Raw genomic sequence first — 26,496 nt, forward strand, 5'->3', positions numbered from 1 at the left:
GGGCTAGAAGGGAGAGAGCTGCCCTCCATCTTTGGGTGTCTGGACAAGAGTAGGGCATTTGGCTTAATGTATCTGAGGCTTGTTTTGTGAGGCACGGTATGAACCTGGAAAAGTGAGCTGAGATCGTCCTCCCGGAGCTCTAGCCAGGGCTTCCACCAGAAGAGCTTGGAGCTGCACCTGGCTACCACCCAACACCCTGATTTATTCATGGGCAACAGTTGGCAAGAAGCAACTGAGGGTCAATGAGTCCCATGCCAATGCTATTTTTAAAATCCCTGGCACATTAAAAAATGCAGAGATGCCAACATACATTTTTAAATGGTGTTATATATATTTTAAATATTTAACATACGAACATTTTAAACACTAAAAATGTTATAATGCGATGTACTGATTCACCATATAATAAATCAAAAACACTAATTTCCGGCTCATCAAAAGCAGTGTGATCCAAGAGTGAGACATAGATTTGGCCATATGATGAACACAATCTACTCTCAACTATGTTCTCATGTGTCTCTGTGCCCTAAAGTTTATCCTTCTTTGAAGATAAAGTTGACAGTCGTGTGAGGCTTGGGCCACATATGGCCCTCCCGTACCTCTTGTCCCTCCACCCTAATGCCATTGACACATGCTCAGGTGGACTCAACTCCTGATCTTGATTCACTATTGAAAAAAGAGAGAATTGGGAAATGACCACATTTTAGCCAAATTTCCAGCACACGATGCATTGGAGAAAGAGAACGGATTGCTGCAATGAAATGTCTTGGATGGCAACAGACAATGTCAAGAAAGATAGTCTATGACTTCATGTGGTCGACTCAAGTTGTGTCTTTCAGCAACACATTCAGTATTTTGAATAGCTTGTCACTCTATAACTGGCAGATAAAAATAAACCCACACAGGGACCAAGATCATTCAATGGAGAAATGGTGTATTAGTTTGCTAGAGCTGCCATAAAAAATATCACAACAGAAGTGCATTTTCTCATAGTTCCAGGGTGTGGAAGTCTGCAGTAGGGTTGCTTTTTTCTGAGTCCCCTCTCCCTGGCTTGTAAACGGTCTCTTCTCATTGTGTCTTCACGTGGCCTTTCCCATGTGTGTTCATACAACTGGTCCTTTTCTCTTCCTCAAGAACACCAGTCATGGGGACCTGGGTGGTTTAGTCAGTTAAGTGTCTGCCTTCAGCTCAGGTCTGTGTCAGGCTCCCTGCTCGGTGGGGAGTCTGCTTCTCCCTCTCCCTCTGCCCCTCCCCCGGCTTGTTCTCACTCTCTTTCTCTCTTAAATCAATAAATAAAATCTTTAAAAAAAAAAAAAGAACACCAGTCATATTGGATTAAAGCTTACCTTAATGGCTCATTCTAATATAATAACCTCTTTAAAGACCTAGTCTCCAAATACAGTTACATTTTGGGGGTTAGGTCTTTAAAATATGGATATGGGATAAAGGGGACACAATTTGATGCACAACAGATGGTCTTTTCAACAAATGGGACTGAGACTTTTGCATATATATGTGCTAATAATAATAATAATAAACTTAGACCCTTACCTCACACCAAATGCAACAATTAACTTGTATAGATACTGAACCTGAATATAATTTAGGAGGAAAGTAAACCTAAAACTTTTAGAAGAAAACATAAGAGAGAATCTATCTGATCTTGAGATATAAGCCAAAAGCATCCTCCATGAAAGAAGAAAATGAGTAACTGGACTCTGTCCTAAGCTCTATACACAGCCTCTCTCATTTAATTCTTACAACAACATTATGACATGAGCTGTGATTTCCTTGAGCAAGGTCATATAGCTGAAGGTGCCAAAGTCAGAGAGCTCTCTCTGAGTCAGCTAACAGTGTTTTTCCTGCTGGGCATATTACAGAACAGAACTAAAACCCAAGCCCCACATTTCAGTAGAACAAAACCTTTTCTAAAACTGAATACAGCCAAATGGTAGCATGAGAATCTATTTATTATTACCAAGTCAAAATATCCAGACTTCCATCCTTTTATTGTGGACATTCTTTAACATGGCTTTGCAGAGTCTGCAGGGTGAATTCTCAGCATCCAGCTATGCAGACAGCTTGAAAATAAGAAAGTTCTTTTGGGGGGGATTAAAAAACAGTGTTTATTTTTTTCAATTTAAAGTAGGACTTTTCAAAATTTATTTTAAAATTTATGATTGGCCTTTTTTATTTAAAAAAATGTATTATGTGTCAGTCATACAATCAGTGGGCACCAAAAGTTTGAGAAATCCTGTCTCCTATGATGAGAGGTATGAGCCCCTGAAAGACGAGCACAGATGCCAGAGGGATGGCAGATAGGAGAGCAGCAAAACAACACAGCACCGAATAGAACAAAGCAGAATGGAAGAGAACAGAAGTGGCCTGTCCTCAGCACCCGTAGGTTTCCCACCTAGAAAGAGAAGCCAGAGTGGCCTTTACATACCTCGACAATAAACCACTTCTGCCAGTCCCAAGGTTAACACTGAATTTAATATATTACATCAGACCACCTTGGAGAATAATCTATAAAAATTATGATGATGTCATCTGTAAATATCTATTGGTATCAATAGCTTTAAATTATGGGTTAGCATTCTGGTTTATTAGGAAGCTCCTTAAGATGTATTAAAAATCTGTTTACTCTTAGTATTGATTTTTTGATAAATATATTATCCAGAGAGGTTATGTGCAGTGATTTCCCTGGAAAAGCTGACATTTATTCAATGATATTTACTTCACTGAATTAAGTAGCAATATATGCTCATATATCTTTGCTATATCTGGAAAATTATCTCCTCAGAGTTAAGGTAAGGTAAAAGAATATCTGTTTATAGAAATATTAGGGTATGGTTTAATACATAAAGCTTAGGAAAGTCTTTAGGTTTGCAAGATCTACTAGTTATGGTTTCACTGGCTTTTATACAAAAATACTGCAAAATTGAAGATAATTCTCAAAAGCTTATTTTGGTCAACTAACAAGATTTTTTAAAGATGGCATTTATTTTAAAGAAAAAACATCATTATATTCAATTTCGAGCAATTTTCTCTTATAATAATTTACCAGGACTCTGGACTTTTCTTAAATAAAATCTACTTAAGGCCAAGAATGGCAGAGGCTGCAAGCTGGTCACTAAATGCTCTTTTCTTATTCCTCCTGGGCATTCAACTAAGCTACACCCCCCCCCCAGGTGTCCCTGCAGGTTTCAGGACCACATGACTTTGCTCTCTCTACTTCTGAATCTGGTCCACAGAAATGTCCCACATGGATCCTCCCACTTTCTCCTCTGCTACATAGACATCCACTTGAGGGCAATCTTGGAGAACACATCCTAAAGATGGCACAGTCCTTTGTAACACGCATGTGTGTGGAAGGGCATTCCCAACCCAAAAACCTCCAACCTGGAACCAGTCTAGAGTACTATACGAATGGAAAATAGTACTGAAATTTGGGGATTCACTTGTCCCAGTATATAGTACTTTTTTTTTTTTTTTTTTGGTATGCTATTAATTCTTAGCCAAAAATACAAAGGGCTTCATTTTTTTTTAGAAAGCACTTCAATCTTACAATAAAGATCTAGATCACAAGACCTATTGAATTTGGACGTATCCTTTTCTCAGAACGCATTCAGTTAAGTCAATAGACATTTGCGGAATAATCATTTCATTTGCTCTTACCAAGACATACAAAGTAAGTGAAAATGTCTCCCATGAATGTAATTAATTACTTAGCTTAGAAAACAACCTATTTATAAACTGCATCTTCAAATTACAGAAAAATCCTAATAATACAAAAATATGATAAATTACTAGCTCCTTAAAGAACAATGCTTTTGGTCACATTTGGGTTTTTTATTATTATTATTGTTTGGTTGGTTGGTGAATTGTTTTCTGTTTATTTCTTGTGAACCAACTTTCATTGCTAATTCTTAGGGGTAAGCAGCTACTCCCATGAATTACCTCAGGACATTATCTTTCTTTTCTATTTATATCTTGGAGGCAAGTTCATCAATTTAGAAAGTACTGGATTTAGAATTTGAAAGCCAGTAATTTGCCCATTATCCATAGAAATAGCAAGAAAGGCTGGAAATGCAACAAATGGCGACTCCAAAAGGCTTTCCAATAATTAATATTTTTGAAAGGTTTTGCTGAATTTGCAAAAATGAAGTTCTTCTTTGACCTACCTGAACTGAAGGGTATAAGTTAATAAAGAAAGGAACTATTAACTTGAATCAGAAGATCCCTTGAAACCATCACAGTTTCCAAATTCCTCTCTTTGGATGAGTGGGTATGGAGAGAGGCAAATGAAGATAGCCTCTCTCTCTGTTCCCTACACTGACCTCAGAAAATCTGGGACCAAAGTTAACCCTGTTGGCTGAAAAAGATCTGATCTCTGGGATTTTACTCTGCATCAAAACACAGGCAGACTGTGGCATGAAAGAAGCACAGAGGATTTAAATTTGCTCCCCTGGAGCTCCAGGGGCTCTCTGTTCTTTGCTTTGCTGTGAACATGTCATTAAAGAAAATAATGTTCTTATCCACTGGGGAAGGTCACTAATGATAAAGACCTTATGAAATTTAAGAATAAATAAGAACTGTTGACCCGGCCAAAGGAGAGGAGGAAGAGAAGTGCAGAGGGCATATTCATTAGCTCATTTGCAAAACCCGACCCCACATCTTTTTTTTTTTTTTTTTCTCATTTTAAATTTTTTAATGTAAAATTAAGGCACAGAATAGTAGGTAAAATATGCTAACACTTACATAAAATAAGGGCTATATATACTTCTATACCAGATTCAGAGTAATGGTTCTGCTTCTGGGGTAACCAAAGAACTGTAGCAATGTCAACTGGGGCAACAAGCAGCCCATCCAATAAAAGAGCAAAGAATTACACGTCTCCATCTGCTGGGGATTTAAGGAATTACCCAAATTAGAAAGCGTGACTTGGCTTGAAGGCTTACTGAGAATCTTACTCAAACAGAAGTTAAATAAGCAAAGAAAATACTACCCCGTTGCAGGGGTAAGAAAGTGTGACTAAACACTATTGTTACTTAAAAGTTGAAATGAAACAACACGGCTTTACTCTCTTCAGTATCAGGGAAAGAAACGTATGACCCAAATATAGGCATTTTATAAAGACATTCTCTCAGTGAAGGCAGCCCCTCCCTTCATACAATTCTACTGGGGGAAGAAGGCTGCTGGGGGCAGCTGTGGATACCTGCTCCAAGTGGGCAGATGGTCACTGTCGGCTCTTGATCAAATCTAGCAAATCTTCTCAGGAACCCTTGCTGAAGTCTTCCCAACCTGCAGGCACCTCCAAATAACAGGGACTCTCTCAAGTGAGTTGCAGGCTTGAAAAGCCACCGTCATGGGTAGGCAATTAACAGATGAAATCCATCCTTAGTGAGTCTTTGCCATTTCATACATTTAATTTTCTTTACTTCCAGCCAGTGCTTTATTCTATTTTAATACTTGGTCTGTCAAGTAAAGCATCACCTCCTTGCACTTGGGTCATCCGTGATGGGCTTTATCTTCCAGGATACAAGAACAGTGTCTGCCCCCAGCAGGTGCTTCACAAGTATTTACGGAAAGAGAAAAGGTGCTAGTCCTAGAAAGAGCTAGAAAGGTCATCTGCTTCTGTCTTCTTCCTCCAGCTTAAGTATTAACTATCTATAATAGCTGGAAAAATCTCTAAAGATCACCAGATTCCCCTGATGACTCTTTCCATGGCTGTGTCAACATTCAACTCAGAAAGCGTTTATCTGTCATGCCTTTTAAATACAAGCAAATGCTGTTCGAACTCCTGTCTTTGGAAATGAATGTGTCATCTCACATAATGTGGCTGTTGGTATCGGGGAGATGCGCGACTGGTAGGTTCACTCACAGGATTTGTTATGGGTTCCTATGCAGCTTCAATAGAGCACAATTTCCAAGTCTCCCTGAATAATGGTCAGCCATCTTTACATCACTTTGTCACTGAGCATTTCATAAGAAAAGGAGGTGAAATTATTTTATCATGACGGTATATATGACAGTTATGCAGTTAAAAATCTCAGAAGTAGAGCTACCAGTGAACTTATACAACCTTCCTACGTAGGAATAAGTTCAAATAATTCACTTTATCCAAACCTCTGCTGTCCAGAAAGCCTCTACCCAAACAATTTCAAATATAGGAAGGTTAATCCTACTTTCAAATATTTTTAGAGCATGATATTTCATAAACTTGGCCTTCACAGAATTTGTAAAATTCATGATTTTCATTATGTGATTTTTCATTGTATGATTTTTATACAAGGTAATTCGGGGTTTTTATTTTAAATAAAACACTTATTTTTATATTTATATATTTATATATTTTTATTTAATAATGTAAAAATAATAAATATTTTATGTATTCATATACTGATTTAAATATATATTTATATTAATAAATACTTTTTAACAATAGGAATGAAGTATTCATATTGTCTTTATTCAAAAAGAAAAAGTGAGTTACGACATTCAGAGATACCCTTTTGACAATATTTCCAGAACCTTTTTCCCTCCTTTCTTTCCCCCTGAAAGCTGTCAGAGCCTTTAATATGAAATTGCCAAGGAAGGCACTTCACTTCAGATAGTCTAAATCAGTGGCTCTCAGAGTGTCTTCCAAGGACCCCGTAATCCCCAAGACCCTTTCAGGGAATCCACAAGGTCAAAACAGTTTTCTTGAGAGTAACATGACATTATTTGACTTTATTATTCCCATTTCATTCTCATTTAGTCACAGATGTATCTCACTGCTCTGGAGGCTAATGGAATGTGTGCTCAGGCGCTGTTTTCAAAATTTCTCCATTTTAATTTCTAATCCAGAAAATATAAACAGATACTACCCACATGAACAAAAGCTCTTTAAATGTTTCAGAAAAAAATTTTTTTTTTCAGAGTATAAAGGGGCCCTGAGACCAAAGAGTTTGAGAACCACTCAACACACAACCGCAAAATCTCTGTGGCATAACACCAGGAAGTTTCTGTCTCCCTTAGGCACGTGCTACCTGCAGTCCGCTGAGCTGAGTGAGTTGTGGGGTGGAGTTGAGGGGGGGAGTCATTGCTCCATTTCCTCCCTCAGGTACCCAGGCTAAAAGCATCCCAAATGCTCCACAAGACAGGAAAAGAGAAGAGAACATGGGGAATCTCAAAACTGGTTGGAGGAGCTCTGCCTGAAAGTGACACGTGTCACTTCTACTCACATTTCACCAGCCAAATCAGGTGTAGCCACACTGAAATGAAAGGGGACAGAAACACACAATCCTCCCATGTTTCTAGAAGGTGAAAGCTGAAAGCAGTTATTCAACAACACTACTAACTCCTAGCTCTTCAGGCAGCTCATGTCTTCCCAGCATCTTTTCCTGAAGAGTTCAGCCACATGGCCATGTACTCATGGGGCTTCATGAAACACATTTCAGGAAACACGTGGAGAAGAAGTATTGAAATATGACAGATATGAATTCACAAGTTTAAGATTTTCTTCCACAGTAACTGAGAAATATCAACTCTGAACAAAACATACGGTATACTCGCCTAAGCTAGCATATAGTACTACTGTGTAAAACAGGCTTTCTGAAAGTCTTTGTTTGACTGACATGTAAAACCAATTATTTATAATTTGTGCCACTAACAAATGTCCAACACCTTCTCTTAAGAGCAAGACCCCGATCAATGCAAATAAATTCACATTCCTGTCTAAACTGACTCACCTAGCCCAAGTAACAAATTCACATGTCAATGGTGGGCTGACCCAATGACCCATCCGCTGAAAAATACAAACTGTATCATTTTGTTTCCCAAATAACAAGCATTGATTGCAGTGTTAGAAAGGTCACTTGTCATCAGCTGGGTCGTTGACCTGCTGGCAAATTGCAGCCTGTCACTTCACAGTGAGCCAGGACCATCAGGAGGAATTAAGCACGTTGTGTTTATCAAGTACAATTGGGGAGGTGACACCATTTTCACAAGATGTGTGTTTAGTGGGATGACTATCTCAGTGCACGGAGATGGAAAGAGAAAGAGATGGAAAGAGAAAACAGCATGAAAAGGAATGACTAGAAGAGATACTGCATAATTTCCCAGGATGACGACAAGAAGCCTCACCGATGTCGATCTGCTTTAAAATGCACTGAACCAAACCCAGACTACGTCTCCAAGTCAGAAGCCAAGGATTTCAATATTTTGTACATGTTCTATGGGTAACAGAGTAAATAGAAAAGATGTCTCTTTCAAGTTCCCTAAAAGGAACTGGGAAAGGTAAAATTAAGAAACAACCCCATATCAGATAATATAAAGCATGCAAGTAAGGACAGGCCACGTGAGAAACACAATTCCAAGGATGCCCTCTCTAAGAATGCAGCTACGGTCACGTGCTATCCCACAGAGCCGATTCCACCTCTTTCTGCTATATCATCAGTCGTCTTAATCTGTCCACCCACCAGAGAGAAGCATCATGACTGTCCAGCCAACAATGAATTTAATAGCCATATTTATTTCTCTTTCAACCATTAAGCTTTTAAATATCATTTTAAGATATAATTGATCACAATCTCCTAGAATCAAGTATCAGCCAACTCTGCATTAAAGGCCACTTATATAAAATAATGATCTGCACAATAGTTTGATGGGGTTTGCCAAGAAATGCTGTATGATTTTTTTTTTCTATATTCAGCCCCATATAATGGACAGGATACAAATGAATGCAGACATGTATCCAAAAATAAAATTTAGTAATTCCTTCTGCATCTTCTTACAAAGTTTCAGTTAGCCACCGAAATATCTACCAATAGGATAACGACCTTTATACTGGGTATGCTCACAGAGGCATAAGACCACAGTGTAAAGCATGTGTCCTATTTTAGAGAGTCCTGAAATGACATCCCTGGAGTTAGTCACTCTCAGCCACCGCAAGGCTCCACGAACCCTCTCCAATAAAGACAAGGAATCATCCTGATATGCTCAGAAAGGGAAGACATGGGTCAACTTTGGTTTTCAAAATATAAATATAAATATTTTCAATGCAATGTGACAGGATAGCATTTGGCCTAAAATGCAGCCGTGTACAATCATTGCTTTAGCATGGCCCCAAGTTGGTGTACCGCATTCTGGTGGCCTTTCTTTCGTCCCCATGCATACCGCACATTATGCCTGGTTTCAAAACTACAGAACGGTTGAAAAAGCAGTGCAATAAATACTTATAGACACCTGACGCAGATTTAACGATTGTTAACATCTTACCACATTGGCATTCACTCCCAATATACACGTGTATGCATGCATACATTTTTTCTACACCAACACCCAGACACCGCTACACACTTCAGCATTGATCTCCGGAGAACAAAGACACTTCTCCTACATAGTCATACACTTTGTGGTACTTATTTACTAACCAAATTTCCTCATGCCATCTTTTCCTGATACCGTCTAATGAGAAATTTTGTATTTTCCTCTTTGCACCCATAGTCAAATAATGTCTTTTGTCCTCCTTTGCCAGAAATCAACAAATGACCCCCATCCTTTGCATTCTCACCAGCTCAGGACAGCCTCTAAGAGTCTTTCTCCCTCGGGGCTATGATGTCTTTGCAACTTCCTGAGCTGCACTGTGGGTGCATTTGCTCCCCAGCCTCCGCTCACTGCCTTCGGACAGGCTGTTCGTTCAGCCACGCATGCCCAGCTGCTCTGGCCTCACGCTTCATGCTCTCATGGCCCTTGTCATAGCCTTCCTCCAGGAGGCCCACTGCTCACCCTCACCCACCAGTCTCTGTCTGGGCAGCAGTCTGCCCCCTTGCCCAACCAAGAGCACTGGCCATCCCCACTTCTACATCTCCTGGAAGATGGGGCACAGTTTGAGGCCCAGAACAAACCTCCCCAGGGCCTCACACACAGCTAGAGCTCCCAAAGAGGACTTCCATCTCTTCCTGGTCTTCAGGTAAAAAGAATTAAAAAAAAAAAAAAAAATTATTCATCTCTTGGGACTCCAGGGGCCATGGAAAGTCTCAGAGGCATGTAACTGGGAGCCTGTATCTGTGAGGACATGGGCAGCAGGAGATGGGGTGACCCAGAGCCCTGGGGCTGCAAAGAATTTCCAAGGCCCTCTCTGTGCTGTGCAAGGGCAACCTAACCTACCACAGGTCACGTAAGCCAGTGTATTAGTAACCCACTCAAAACCCTTTTGACCCAAAGATCCTGCTCTCCACAAAGCAAAGCTACTAATGGCATCTCCATGCCCAGCTGGCTTGTCTCCTCAGGCCTCAGGCTCTCTGGTGTCTAGAGAAACTGTTTTCCAATCAGCCCACCCCAGTCCGCTGCCCCTGCAGGCAAATGAGAAATCTGCATTCCAAAGACCCACACTGAGTTTCCTATCTAAAGTCCACAGGTCTTTCTTTGATTCCTGTGCCAAGGTGAGCTCCTCTTTTCCAACACTCTGGCCATGCCCAATGCCAAGGGGCCTTGCGCAAGGAGCACAGCATATGTGAGAGCTGACCAACTCCCCAGTCTGATTTTCTCAGGGTGGTTAACTTCACAGCCCCACAGCCCACTCTGAACCCTTCTCCGATCCCTTCCTCTGCTCAGATTCCGAGAGATTTACAACCTCTCTCATGATTGGTCTATTTATTTCATTCCTCGGCTTCACATAACTCTTATGATGTCATACAATTTTACAGGAAATCAAGCAAGGAATGAACCTATTTTAAAAACACGTATTTATATATACAGGCTCATGTGTATCTTTTATAGAAATATTTAAAAATAGCTAGACCCCGTTCTTACTTTTTGTTACGGTTTTCAATCAGCCAAGATGAGAATTTAGAACAAATTTAAAGGAGAACAGTTGTTGAACACTGAATATAAATGATTGAAATAAGCTATCATATATATTACAATGGCCCCTGGACCTCTTGAAACAATTATTAAAAATCAAGACACTTTTCTAAAAGCAAAACAAAACAAAAAACAAGACTACCCTGATCTTAAAAGTCTTTGCATATGAAAACTAAATCATTTAAAACATTATGTCATGTCAAGTGATATAAGCCAGACACACAAGGACAAACACTATGTGATTCCACTTCTATGAGGGGCCCAGAGACTTCAAAGTCAGAGACAGGAAGTAGAATGGTGATTACCAGGGTCTGGATGGAGGAGGGAATGGGGGGGGAGGGGAGAGGGTAGTGTTTCATGGGTGCAGAGTTTCAGATTGGAAAGATAAAAATAAGTCGTGTAGATGGTTGCACAACCACGTGAATGTACTTAGTACCACTGAACTCTTAAAAACTGTTAAAATGGTAAATTTTATATTGTTTATACCCGTGTTAAAGTGAGGCTACCCAGAGCCCCATCCTGTTTAATTAAGAACTCTCCAGAGATCACTGATCTGAAATGGGCTTTTTTAATGCTATTCTAAAGTTATTTTTCTAGATTTTATCATTTATAACAGAGAATTCATCATTTATAATAGAGAATACAACTCCAGTCCAATCTCTTTCACTGTGTCTCATCATGCACTGTTTAACTGGAAACCCAACTCAAGTCTCACCAAGCCGACCTGAGTGAGATAAATGAAGGAGAGACCATCAATGACTATCTTACATCTGGATGACGGGCAGGCATTTCTCAATGGAACCCTTGAATGAGGTTCCCAAGGACAATGAAGCTGTTTGTATTTCCTGAGTTCGATGACTGGAAACATTCAGAATTGACCCAAAAGATGCTAATTTAATGACCATCCCCTAAAAAAAATTGTTACTTTTGATTATATATAGTTATAGTTGACCCTAAAGAAAATGTGTGACATAGAAATGATAAGCAATTACCCCCAATCCTCCCATCCTGAAATAAATATTGTCAGTACTTTAATGGACTTTCAGCTTGCTTTTTTAATCCATTCAAAAATTATATGAAGGTCTATATCTTCTGCTTCTTATTCGGTATCATTTAGAAGAGACAATAAGAACTTGGGATGAAGTGGTTTAAGCCGCTGCCTTCGGCTCAGGTCATGATCTCAGGGTCCTGGGATTGAGTCCCGCATCGGGCTCTCTACTCGGCAGGGAGCCTGCTTCCCTCTCACTCTCTCTGCCTGCCTCTCTGCCTACTTGTGATCTCTCTCTGTCAAATAAATAAATAAAATATTTAAAAAAAAAAAAGAACTTGGGATAAACTTTACTCAGAGTCCAAATTAAGCTAAGAGATGAATTCATACCAAATTGCTCCTGAAAAATGACTTAATAATAATAAAACAAGGACATTTCTTGTATACTTTGCTGGGCCAGTTATGAGGCCAAGTTCCCAAAGTCAATTATCTTGTTTCACCTGGTCAACAATCTTATGAGGTAGGTTCTAAACACATTTGCGCAGCCTTCAGGATCACCTAAGACTGACCATCTCACTCCATCCAGCAGAGCTCACCTCTGCCCCTGGGCTTGGTTCCTTCTCTTCACTCTGCCCACATGACTCAACCTCCATGTTCTCCCTGTCCTCAGTGGAATCCCCATCTCTGCTCCCAGGTCACCTCTGCAGAGAGGCTGGTCCTGTCTCCTGCTTCCATTACTTGTTATGCCCTTATCCTGATGTAGCTTTTCTGTACAGCCCTCAGCACATCCCACCATCACAATGTATGTCTCTGCCTATGAGCGCCTTCCTGCCCATTCCTCAGGCTATAATCAGCAAGGGGACAGATCTTACTAGTGCAGTTCCAGCACGCACAAAGAGTTCACTGATGAGGAGGCTGGGAAACCAACAGCTTAAGAAGCTGTTCAAGATCAATAACTACAATGTGACAGAGCCAGCATCTGACCTGGGTAGGACACACAGCCCCCACAATGGATAGGCCTTCGTGTTCATTTTCAGAAGATCCAGAAAGCGGCCCCCTGGGATGAAGACCATCTCCTCGCTAGGTCCCTGTGCTCATGAGAAGATGACTCCTCAGTAGTCAGAAGAGCAAACTGGAAGCTGGCTCTCTAACCTCTAAGCCTGGAGCAGGTTTAACTTCTCTGAAATTGAGTCTCCTAAGATACAAAAGGAGACAATGCCTCCCAGTCTTCCAGGGTCCTCGTGAGGATCAAAGACACACAGCAAAGAAGCAAACGATGTTAAATGCTCAGAGTCATTTACATGTATGGGATTCCTTTGAGAAAGGAAAATGATCAGAGGGTACTGGGCTGCCACTTGCCTGCAATATAGACTTTTTCTTTTGCTCTTGTTTTTACTTTTTTGAAGGGATAAAGCATCCAAGAAAGCTTAATTTGATGCTATAGCATGCTGAGTCTGATGGACCAAATTTTGCACAACTTTTTAAGTATTCAATTCCAGAAAGTCTACATCGGGGAATACGTGATCTTATAGGTTAGAATCTTTCGGCAATCCAAGAACCATGTTACCAGACTGAGGATGAAAGGTGCTTCAGGGAGGGGTCCTTACTAGGTTCACTCAGTGATGAATCCCGATGTGATGAATAACAATGACTAGCGTATCACAGGTGTTAAGTAAATATTTGTTGAATGTTGACAGATTCAAAGAATGAATGAGATAATTAGACAACTGTCTGAATATTCCGTGCCAAAAATACTACTCACTAGATACACATTGAAATTTAAGGAGGAAAAAATGCCTTTTCAACCCCATAGTCTTCTTCTCTTCCTCACTCACTAAACCTTGCATAAGCCCTGAAGTGGGAATACATAGGGAAGGCTTCCCTAGCAAGAGGGAAATATGCCTGAGAAATGCACCCACAGAGGAAACTCCCAATTCCTTTGTCTGTCAACCCATCCTCTTTCCCAAATGTGAAACTGACCCTACATAAACAGATGCGGTCATTTTTTCTATTCTCTGAGCCATCCCGCTCAAAGCGCATATTGCCCCCCCACCCCCCCACCTCCCTCCTTCTCCCTGCCTTTTATAGGGGCACCCACAGAAATGACTCAGTCCTTAGTCATAGTGTCTCTGTGAAGATCAGAAACATCACAGTTCCCAGTTTGCAACATATAAACTAAGTGTGGAAGGCTCCATGAGCTTTCCCAGGTTACACGCTACACTTCCTGTTAAGTTTTCCTAGCACTGGAAACCAAATTCACTAAATTTGTCCTCTGCTGGAGGTATGATGTCTTAAGGGGACCACATCAGGTATAAACATATGTTAATGTTATGAGTTATCAAATGACAGCTATGGTTATAAGCTATATTTACATTTTTACTATTACGAAGAGGTTTATTTATTTATTTATTGTTTATTGTTTTAATTTTTTGCATAAGATTAAGTTGCATTTTCTTACCCATCAGACATGGAACTTGTTAAATACCCATTTTATAGAACTCGAGTGTGAAGGTACAAACAAAATCCTTTAATGAAATATAAAAATATAAAAACAGTTGTTGAACCATGCAGGTGCTTTTACATGATAAAACACTTCTTATTCAATACTTTTTAACCTACTCTGATAATTACACCACATGCTATAGTACAGAAAGTGAGAGGATACAGCAGTGCTAACAAAATGGACCAGGTTATTAAGTGATTACTTAATCAAGGGTGCTTGTGCTCAAAGTAGCAATCCTTATGCTAAAGCTCAAGAAAATTCCCCATTGTTAATGGAGATCAATTGATAGGAAATGAACCACACACCAATAAAGAGAAACCATGTGGAGCACAGTTTTAAGCTAGCTGCAATAATCTGGAACATAAACGTCAACTTCAAATACAAAAATTTAAACGGCATTTGGTCTTTATTTGCCCTAAATATGTATTTCTAGAGCCAATCTCACAGCCTTAGAGTAGTTATCAAGTCAGCTTATATAAAGCTCCAGACGTATTTCAATTTTTTTCTTTCTTTTTTTTCTTTTTTTTCGAGAGAGAGATATCACAAGTAGCTAGAGAGGCAAGCAGAGAGAGAGAAGAGGAAGCAGGCTCCCTGCAGAGCTGAGAACAGGATGCAGGGCTCCATCCCAGGATCCCGGGATCATGACCCGAGCAGAAGGCAGAGGCTTAACCCACTGAGCCACCCAGGTGCCCTTGTATTTAAATTTTTTAAATGTGACTAAAAATAACCTTACACATGAAGATACAGAGAAACAAACCATACACACACTCAAGCATTGATTAAAAAAAAAATCCAGAAAAAGTAAAATTTTAATTAGAGCAAATTTAGAGTAAAAATTTCAGTCTTTCACTTTCATAATTTTAAAAATCATATTGATAGGCTATTTGTTTATTAGAAAAAGTAAAATTTTAATTAGAGCAAATTTAGAGTAAAAATTTCAGTCTTTCACTTTCATAATTTTAAAAATCATATTGATAGGCTATTTGTTTATTAGAATCACCAAAGTCCCAGAAGGATAATGATATTAAACAATAAAGAAAATCACAAAGCTTTTTCATAGAAAGCAAATTTATGAGAAAGAGGAAGTCCCTAATCATCATAGTTTTTTCTTACTGATTTTAAAGGTCTAAAGTTTGGAAAATATATCGTCTGAAAGTAAAAGAAAATACGAAAAGTATTTGGGTATTAATAATTACGATTCCAGAAGCAATAACTATGTAAACTGAGTTCAAGGCAACAATCACAGGCTGATGGCAAAATGGTCTAAGACAGGGGTCAGCAAAATTTTTCCATAAAGGACCAGACAGACAGTAAATATCTAGGCTTAGTGAGCCCTACAATGTGGCTTGAAACCAACTGCAGACGATATTTAACAAATACACAAGGCTCCACGCCAGTAAAACTTTGTTTATGGACACTGAAATTTGAATTTCACGTGTCACAAAATATTATTATTCTTTAGATTTTTCTTTCAACCATTTAAAAATGTAAAAACCATTCTCAGCTTTTGAGCCACCCACAAAACTGGCAGCAGGCTGAATTTGGCCTATAGGACATAAGACACCAACCCTTGGATTAAGGCATCACAGAACCATCCCACACACGAGAGAACATATTCAAATATACATGTGAGAACAAATCCAACCATATTATAAATAAAGGTTTAAAGAAATCAGCCTTCTAGAGACATTGGTTGTATCTGATTTTGTTACCCATTTACCCTGACCGATTCATAAAACTGGTTTCTGTTTTAGCCCAAGACAGCCAGCTTTGGAATTTGTTTTTGAAATAAATAAATCCTCTAATGTACGTTAATGCCAAAGGAGGAGGAGGAGAAAACCCTTGTAACTAAATAGTACTTAAAGCAACTCATGGCTGTATTATCTATACATATTGGAAAGTCTGTTTTAAAATCCATACCATAGGATAATATATGCAAAGTTTTTAAGATGATATTTCCTTATTTCTCCTTTTCTTAAAGTTCTTCTCTTTTTTAAAATATTTATTTATTTATTTATTTATTTGAGAGAGAGAGAACATGAGCAGGGGAGTGGGGCAGAGGGAGAGAGAGAGAAGTAGACTCCCCGCTGAGCAGAAAGCCCACACAGGGGGACATGGGGCTGGATCCCAGGACCCTGGGATCATGACCTGAGCCAAAGGCAGACACTTAACTGACTAAGCCCCCTAGGCACCCCTATTTCCTTATTTCTAACAATGAAATTTCATTGAGAATTTAACTTCTGACTATAGGTGGAAAGTTCAGCTGAGCATGAGTCCATATCCTTAGTAACATAGGAGCCGTTGCTCTTAAAACACTGCCAGTCTATGCAACACTATAATTAATATAGGATTTAGAATGTTCACTGTATTTTTTCTAACTCTCTTCCACAAGTACATAAGTTCCTAGAGAGATTCATTTCTTATAAACTTTCACCCCCCACAGTAATCAGTATCATGATTAATATATAGTAGGGCTCAAAGGAATTTTTGAATGGCTAAAGTTTGTTTAATGAATAGGAATGGGAGAAAAATAACATTATTGGCAGTGCTTTGTTATGGGAGAAATTAAGTCTGATGGAACAACTACCAATTTTCAGAAACCTCATCTGGACTGAGGCTCGCTGACATCGTCGGAGGAAAGAGGAACTGGACTGCTAGTCTTGCCCCAACTCCCTCCAGACTTGCTGACACCCAATCACCCGCACATCCCCACAGTGACTTGTACCCTATTTGAAGGCCAGAGTTGAGGACACACCTTTTGTAACTACCAAAAATCAAATGAAACTGAGAAACATGTTGGAAGATACAACATTCGGAGACCTGAAGTTACAAAGGCCTGATATTAATCACCACATATTCCATTAGTCGACAGAAGTAGAGTAAATTCAAACAAAATGTTTAAATGCCCCCACTTCATTCTTCCAAAGGCAGAAAAGCCTTCAAAAGCTAGATGCTGCAAAGTTGTTTCCCCTTTGCTCTTTCATTTACCCAAATGACTATTCTAGGATACAACTGGTCTTTGATCTTTATTACAGTTTTTATAATGGCCTCTGCGAGGAACCCATCTTTTCTTTATTCAGAACATGGACAATTTTGTGTGAGATGCTATTATGGGAAATAAGAAAGAAGGAAAGGATGAGGTGGTGTTAAGAAATGATACCCCCGCCTCCTTAACAGAGGAAGGTAGGTCATCATGTGACAATAATGGAACCAGTGAACGCTGGAAATGATACTGCAATATTGGGGCTCTTTTGTAAAAGTCAGTTTTTCTAAGACAATCTTCAACCTAAAGGACCACAGTAATTAAATCTACTACTTAATGTGAAAAATTACAACTTACTTTTTTTCTTTTAGAAAATAATAAGAAAAGCCTGAGAGCTCTCTCGTGGTGAGCTGTCCCAGGACTAAACTGGGCACTCTCCCCACCATCATGGCCACAGCCATCCCCAGCCTTTCTGGACACAGGCTAGATCCCCAAGAGAGAACAGGCAACACCCCAAAAGGCCTCTTGGGGTGAGAAGCCTACTTGGGGAAGGACAGCTCTGCATTAGTGAGCTCTGCCATGCTCCCCTTCTTTGTCCCCACCCGCTGGCAAGCAAGAAAGCAAAGAGTTGGAATTTGTAAGAACAACAAAAATATCACTGATTCAAGCGCAAGTCGTATTCAAAACCACACACACATACAGAAGAATGTCAGTTGAGGGGAAATAACTAAAAGCTAGAAACGTCTGAAGTCCAGCAAAGCTACAGTGCCAAGGAGCTCAGTTTTCCCTTCTTAGAAGTCCTAAGGAGATAAATGTGGGAAGGAGAGGGAGAGAACATGGCGGGCATGATAACTGTTAAAGCTTAGTGAAGAATGACATTGAACTCTACACCCTACTTAAAAGCTACCTTTACAAGATGACTTGCTAAATGCAATTATCGCTACATTTGTGTGCATTAACAAAGTACTTTACAGTTACAAAAAAGTGCAAAAATGTGTTTTATCTAAAAACCAAATCAGAGTAATGTTTTGCCATTTGAATCCTGTCTAGGGCACACTCTCCCCCCTTTGTAACATGAATCAGCAAATCTAAACTCTTAGAGTGCTGTCCAACACCACCACCTGCAAACGGTGTCTGTTAAAATGACCTGACCAAGTTCCAATGTGATTAATGCTCAATTGTCACCACCTTCCCACTCTTCCTTTAAAATAAGTAGAATTCTTGCTGGTGTTCAATGGAACAGACATCTTTCACTCATCAGAGAATTTACGAAGGACTTCTACAGAAAAAGAGGTATCCACATGCATGCATCACCATTTTCTCTTTGGTGCCAAGGGGGCCCCGGAAGCTGACAAGGTTAAGTTATTCTCCAAGGTCTCTCATTTGTGATGGAGGCTTTGTTATTTGGATTCCCCAGCTACAGTTCCACCTACCAGACACATTTGCCAGAAGAGACATCCATCTATTTCCCATATCTGCTGCTTGGGAAAGGATCAACTGGGGAATGCCCATTAATCTAGCTCAGGTGTACCCAAAGATAAAGGAAGTACACTTTAATTAGACTTTAAAGGAAGAGATACAAAGGGGAACTCATTGTACTTTGTAACCAGTCTGTTAATTATACTATTCCCACTAGTTAATCACCTTGGGCTGCCACACTCAAAGACCAACACCCTCATTCATTCAGCCAATGCCCAATAAATATTTACTGTGATTCAGACTCTAGTGAAGCTTTGATTTTAGAAAGAAAATTTAAACTACATGCAAACCTGATGGCATCCATGGATCAGAAGTTGGTTTGGTCAAGGTGTTCACCTGCTCCCAGTTGAAGTCATCATCTTCAGCCTGACTATATCCACAGGTGCTATATGGCTCATCAAAAAGGCAACCACCTAAAATGTGAAAGAATGAAAAGTAATGTAAGCAAAGAACAGACCTCTGGAAGAAGCTATGATGATTGCAGGTAACCGTAAACCTACTTGATACCATGTTGAATTTGATTTGACCTTTGTGTCCAGGTACTATGAATCTTGACCCTACTGTACCCTAAATGCTAAGTGCTAACCAAGCTGAGTCTTAACCATGCCTTGCCATACTGCTATGCTACACTGTTCCTCCAAAGAATCCAATGTGTGTATAATCCAAATGAAAGTAGACCTAGGCAAATTTATAATTCATATTTTCCAGATTTGCAGGAATTTGGAATAACTCATCTTGTGTTCAAAACTTTAATGGGATTGCCCTAGGTATTCAACATGTTTTCAATAGAAAAACACAATAATCTGTCCAAAAAATTAAAGGAGAAATGCTTTCACCGTAACACTGGTGCAATGTCAGGGAGAAAAATGCAGTGGAGACCATGAACATAGCTTGCAAAATATTTTTCTAAGAATTATTCTTAATCTAAGATAAAATCAACTTTCACTTTAATACTTTGAAGATTTGAGTCCTGATATTCAGAGATTATAAATTTGTGTATAGTCCACACAATTTTTAAAGGCAAGAATAAATTCAAAGCTAACCATGCAAACATCTGCTTAATTCTGGTGCTAGAAATGAAGCTACTTAAGGAAACAAAGAATAAAAGAAAATTCAGTTTTACAAAACAATTCAGCTGTTTCAGCATCCTGGGGCACACTGACGATTTTAAGTCCTACCCACATCCTCTTAAATATCTCCTATTACTTTGAGTTATTACAGTATTAAATCTTTTCACCAGTGTTTCACATTGTGAAAGGGAGTGATTATATTGATCATATTATTATTAAAATTCTGATATCCATTATATAATGTTATTACTTATGTTAATTAAAACTATTAATTATAATTACTTTCCAATGATGACAATTAAGGGTTCTGGTCAAGAAAATCCAAAAATAAGAATATTATTGCACTATGTCTACAGTATATGCCCAGGCAGTAAGAAAAATAGCAGTTGTACAAACTCAGAGGTAGAGACAAGTGTTAGAGGTCACCTGGGCCAGCTTCCATCCCAATGTTTACATAGAATCTGCAATTTTCTAGACAGCTAGACAGCTTTGAGGAACAGGTGAGGCATTCCGAAAATTTAGGAACGCATCCCTGCCTTCTAGACAATTCCCCCTTTAAAAAGGCCAAAACTCTGCTTTTTGAAAAAAAAAATATTTTATTTATTTGACGGAGAGAAATCACAACTAGGCAGAGACACAGGCAGAGGGAGAGGAAGAAGCGGCTTCCTGTGGAGCAGAGAGCCCGATGTGGGGCTAGATCCCAGGACCCTGGGATCATGACCCGAGCTGAAGGCAGAGCCTTAACTCACTGAGCCACCCAGGAGCCCCCCAACTCTTGATTAACCCACTGAGCCACCCAGGCAACCCTGAAACTCTGCTTCTTCAAATGTATATGCATTTATCTTAGCTCTACCCTGTGAACAAATGAACACAGGGCTATACATGGATCCTTACTAAACCCTATTTCATTGTTTTCCATGCATTACTCTAGCCTGTTGAGAGCTTCTGGAATCCAGATTTTATCATTTGGGTGTTAGTCACCCTACCTAGACTTAGGGTTATCCACCAATTTGATGAGCACACATTCTCTCTCTGCCTCCGAATCACTGATAAAAAAAATTTTTTAAACAGGGCAGAGTCAAGGGACCTCAGACCATTTTAGAAGGTCTCTCCCAGCTTCCTAGCTCTGTCTCAGTTGTTAGCTCCAGGCGTGATGGTGAAATTAGTGACCCTGGACACCATCTTCTGTGACACTTTAACAGAACTGGTCAATTAAACATTCCACTGAGAGCAGAAACTCATTACAAAGATATAGATAGCACTAACTCAATATTTCACCTTGACAACAACTGGTAATTTATACTTCCCTCCTATTCAGCTTCAACAAGTTCAGAAAGAGAGTGGATTTGTTTAAGAGCACATAAGACTAAACAACTTTCCAATGTGGGGTGAGGAATGTTAGAAGACTGTGCAATCATCAATGAGAACACTTTCCCCTTGCTTGCAAACCCTAATTCTGACATAGAAGATAGTGTCAGTACAGGAGGAATGGGCTCAAACAGCAGTAGCACTAATAATATTCAGACAAAGAAACCACCATGAATTTTGAGAGAAAATTGACCCCCTCCCCACTGGAAACCTAGATAGCACTTTGATGAAAGTCTTGCAGAGCAATCTTAAGCAGTGAAAAATCACTATAGGCAACCACAGATCAACTCAATGCTGGTTAAAGATCTGGTTTACAAAACAACCACTGGCGCTGAAGATATAACCAACATAAAGGCAAAAGCAGGCATGGCTGACAGCAAACCCCAAAGGCTAACACAATGCTGGTGCAAAGATATAATTTCCCATTACATAGAGCTGTTTTTATCACCTGAAAGGACACATAAAATGTATGACATGGTTCTTTCTGGATCCATGTAGGATTACCAAACCACTGGAAAATGGGATAGACCGTGAATTTCCTATTGCTGAAAGATATACCCCCCTGCACACCAATTTTCCGAGCCACCACTGGCCTTCATCCAACAGACGTGAGACCCTAAAAATAGCAAAGGTGGTTTATTGAGCTAAAATGAGATGAAATTAACATGTTTACATCTGAATTAACATAGCCAATTAAAGGGAGAACGATTAAACTTTGGTTTTCAAGGCAGCTTTGTGCAGTGGTGAAGTGGACGGGGTCCAACATTTGGCACATCCCTAGTCTTCCACAGCTAGTTTTGTGACTGTAGACAGATTGCTTTGGTTCTCTGAGTCCCGGTTTCTCCAGCTATAAAATGGAGATAAACCATTCCTCACGTAGTATTTCTGACAATTCAATTAGATAGCAAATGTAAAGTTAGTGTATCACAGTGTGTTAGCCATGTTCAACCAGTATCAGTTATTATTAGTTCTGAAATCCTTCTTACAACAATGAACAATGGGTTCATTTCATTGTGAATAGCTGGGACACATAATTGGAAAATTTAAAAATGTGTGTCACAAGAAGGTGAAGAGTCCTGAGCACTGATGCTGGGACACTCCTATAGGTTCCTCTATGGAGCCATGTAGGAGCAAAGATCAGAGGGCTGTGAGGCTTCTTAAGTAAATGTTGTGGGGTCAATGAGGAAAGTGAAAAGGAAGCCTAGTCCCCTAAAACCCAGTAAAATGAAGCACTTCCAAAAATAAATCTCCTTGATTTTTAGAATAACACAGCTTTTGTACAGGAACATAAGGCGACGTGGTCAGCAATACACTTGGCCGAGGTTTCTCCCGAATTGTCTTACTTGGACTGCTGCCCCCCAGCTCATGGCTGGACTATATTCCTCCATCAAATCAAATTAAATGATGTCTCTTCTGTGGAGGGGAATCAGTACTAAACCAAGAGTCATGCACAAGATGGAGGAGAGATGACGCAAGCTGGGATGGGTGGTCTTCGCCATCCACATTCTTTCTCTCCCTCCTGCTTCCCCTCGCTGCCGCCTCCTCCCCCCCTCTTACACTTACACTCTAACACACATGTGCTTGTGCCTTCATCATAGTTGGGTAAGACTTTTTCGTAGTGAATCTGAATACCCCATACAAACATGCTGGGTGAAGAGTAAGAATTGTGCAAAAGAAGTGTGTCCCCGGATGTCAAATATTCAGGTAACAGACAACAGTGATGATTTCTATACAAGACTGATGACGGCATGGCTTGCTCCCAGACAGGCAGTGCAACACCATGACATAAACACTAAATTAACAGAAGCAAAGGGGAAAAAAAGTGCAAAAGCCAGGGAAGTAAAGCAAAGGAAAAAAGGAATAGAAGATTACACCAGCAATAGGCCTAGGACTCCACCACCACTGGCAGGTAATTAAAAAAAAATGTCACTAGCCTCATTTACTGGCAGTTAGCCACAAAGTTCAGTTTGAGCTCTGGGGTAACTAGGGCAAAGAGAAAGATCTCACTGATTACACAGTTCGCAGTATCTATGAGACTATGATGTTAGTACCAAAACTAAAAACGCAGGCGGAGTGTGATAAGGGCTTGATGGCTGAGGGCTCCTTTAATCCTCATTCCCAGCCTATAAGGTAGAGACTATGATCCTCATGTCACATATACAGAAACTGAGCCACAGGAAGTTGGTTATACAGCTCACACAGGTCTCAAAGCTGGAAGGTCGTGAAGCAGAGATTTGAACCCAGGCATCTCGTCTCGAGAGCCCATGTTCTTAACACTCTGTGATAGTATCTCCCAAGCCGAAAACTCAAAAGAAACTTGAGCACACCTCATCTGAAATCCAGAGAGAACTGTCCTCTCTGGTAAGAAGAAAACAATGTAAATTAACGAAGACTTCTCAAAAGCATCTACCAGAATAAAATGGGTCTTAGGGTCGATTTAGTAACATGTTAGGAGACCGTGTCCCCAGACTTTCATTCAGTAAACTTGATTTTTGGGGAGTTCAGTGCATTCTAGGATTAAAGTTATAATAGCCTTTAAAATGGTCTTTATGGTTATTCTTTCTCTTGACAAAGTCTTAGTGGGTTACCATGAGTTTGTGTACTTACTTCCCAACTGAAAATTGCAACTAATCTGTGCTATGACTCATGTATAGAGCCATGTACTTAAGAAAGCAGATGAAATGGCTGTTGGAGATTCTCTCTCCTTCTCCCCCAGCCCCTCCCTCTCGCTCTCTCTCTCCCTCTTTCTAAAATAAATAAATAAATCTTTAAAAAGAAATTAGATGAAATGGCATCAGGCCTGATTTTTTTTTCTCACAAAAATTGCAGAGTTTAAAAAAAAAAAAAAAAAAACAGGTGCATGAAAGCCTATAGATAGGGTAGGAATTCTGCTGAAAAGTAACTTTGGTTTATAACTCTCTTAGACATCTTGATACTCTCTAGAAATGGTATATTGTAGGCACTCAATAAATGCTTTTTAGAAAAATGGGTAATGAATTCCCCAAGATTCTATGCAGAATTTGGCTACAACAATTTTGCCTGGAACTTTTTAAAAGAACTATAATGTGGAGGTGCCTGGGTGGCTCAGTCAGTTAAGCGTCTGCCTCCAGCTCAGGTCATGATCCTGGGGTCCTGTGATCAAGCCCTGCATCAGGCTCCCTGCTCAACTGCTTCTCCCTCTCCCTCCCCGCACTTGTACACTCTCTCTCTCTCTCTCAAATAAAAATCTTTAATAAAAAAAGTTTAATGTAATATCCACTTGAACAATGAAAGCAATCTCAATATAGCCCCACAAAACACACAGCCCTGTCCTTGTGTATTCCAACATGAATAAGCTACAAATGTGACAAAATCAGTGAACGTGTTCATTTTCTATTATGGTTGAAAACTAAGCTGGTTAAATGTTAATTAGGTCTCCACAAATTATGGCTTTTGCTTTAGAAAAGTTGAACACTCTTTTTTGGGGGCAATAATTAGATAGCAAGTCTAGTTGTCTATAAAGGTCATTCTTGATTTATGAAAATAAAATATTGTCATCCGCACATTGAAGAGAATTTATCTTTCTCCTTTCTCTGGCATAGTAGAGAATTATTCAGTAGATCCAAGAATAGTATTATATCATTAAGAAAGAAGCTATAAAGGAGAGAACGGTATACTTTTTCCCCAAGGAAACCTTATAGGATCTTTCGTATGATTATTCTATGTCATAATGAAGCATCAGGCCTGAAGAGCAGACAAAGGAAAACAAACTGACAAGGGTTAGAGCAGTATTTTATTTTATTTACTTTTATCATTTTATTATTGAAGTGTAATTAACATTAAGTATTATATATTAGTTTCAGGTGTACAATATAATGATTCAACAATTCTATACATTGTGACCCATGAGGGTCATGACATGCTGACCCAGCACACGTACGAGTACATTTTATAAACCAAATTTATCTCTCCTAAGATACACTAATATTGCTCATCTCTGTTCTATTTGGTTTTGGAAAATCCTACCCACTAAACTGACTTCAGGACCCTTCAAATGTTGCTACCTGAGGTCTTGAAGGTTTGGGAATGAGAACCATGACCTGGGACTGTTTATATGTCTTGAAGTTACTAATCAACACTAGTATGTGAGAGCCTTACTAGGGCAGGCAGAGGACAACCTGTGATCTAGAAAGTTCTCTCGTATTAACAGCTACCTCTCTGTGGACATCTGCCGTGTGCTGGCCAGATTCTGCTGAAGGCAACATACAGGCATTATTTCACTTACTCTTCACAACCAGTATGAGATTTTCCTCTCAATTCAAAGAAACTGTCATATAACAAAACCATGCATATGTTTACATGTATTATTTGTTCTTAAAAACCCTAAAAGCAAGCACTGATATCCTTTATGCCCGCACAATGCATTACCTCTCAGCTCTAAATTCACTTTTCCTTGCTTGCTCTGCAAAACTGTATCCAAGTCCTCTAACTATGTTTCCTGTCCCAGGGGGCAAGACAGTACGCTTTAACAATAGAGGGTTCTGGAGAAGCACTGTGGGATGGAGCGGTAGTCTCCAAGGCTCCCTGGAAGGCTCCTCAGCCCACAGGGTTTCTCCAGACCCACAATGCAGGAGGCTTCCCAGTGCCCAGCTTGACAGGTGCATGGCAGTGGGCAGCACGCCAGAGAGAGTGGCTTACACCAGGACCCCCTGAGCAATTTTGTAGTGGAGTGCCCGTCAGAAACATGCCTCCCATGAACAGCTTCCCCTGCTACACTAGAGGACACATTTCTTCGGAGTTCCATCATGTGGTCCCACAGTGACCTTCCTGCCATCCACTGAGCCCTGGATCTCAGCTCTAGATGGAGCAGTGCCGGCTTCTCATGTTTGCTATTCTTTTGTTCTTAGAGCTCTCTTTACTCTGTGCTAGCCCATCTCCTATATTCCAATCCACTGTTAGAGTTAATTATTCTTTATAAAGATTTTGTTTATTTATTTGAGAGACAGAGTGAGAGAGAGCATGAGAGGAGAGAAGGTCAGAGGGAGAAGCAGACTCCCCATGGAGCTGGGAGGCCGATGCAGGACTCGATCTCAGGAATCTCGGATCATGAGCCGAAGGCAGTTGCCTAACCAATTAAGCCACCCAGATGCCCTAATTATTCTTTAAATGAAACTCTCCCTGTTCCAATTACTGTGTTATTTCTGTCTTCTGACTAGAAATTCATCAGCACACCCCTGTTTTTGCAAATGGGAGTTTGGAATGGTCAGATATCTTGCCC

The 26,496-nt window shown here is 39.8% G+C and overlaps 1 protein-coding gene across 13 annotated transcripts in view; it reads right to left on the minus strand.

The window, feature by feature from the left end:
* Window positions 1–26,496, minus strand: part of PTPRM (protein tyrosine phosphatase receptor type M) — a 793,799-nt gene that overhangs the window by 573,783 nt on the left and 193,520 nt on the right. For all 13 annotated transcript variants that reach the window (XM_046025010.1, XM_046025008.1, XM_046025007.1 and 10 more), the window contains exon 2: window positions 19,092–19,214. In XM_046025010.1, coding sequence (XP_045880966.1) covers window positions 19,092–19,214 — 123 coding nt within the window. The remainder of the gene's footprint in view (window positions 1–19,091; window positions 19,215–26,496) is intronic.

Source organism: Meles meles, chromosome 12 (genome assembly GCF_922984935.1).
Source record: "Meles meles chromosome 12, mMelMel3.1 paternal haplotype, whole genome shotgun sequence".
Taxonomy (NCBI): Eukaryota; Metazoa; Chordata; class Mammalia; order Carnivora; family Mustelidae; genus Meles; species Meles meles.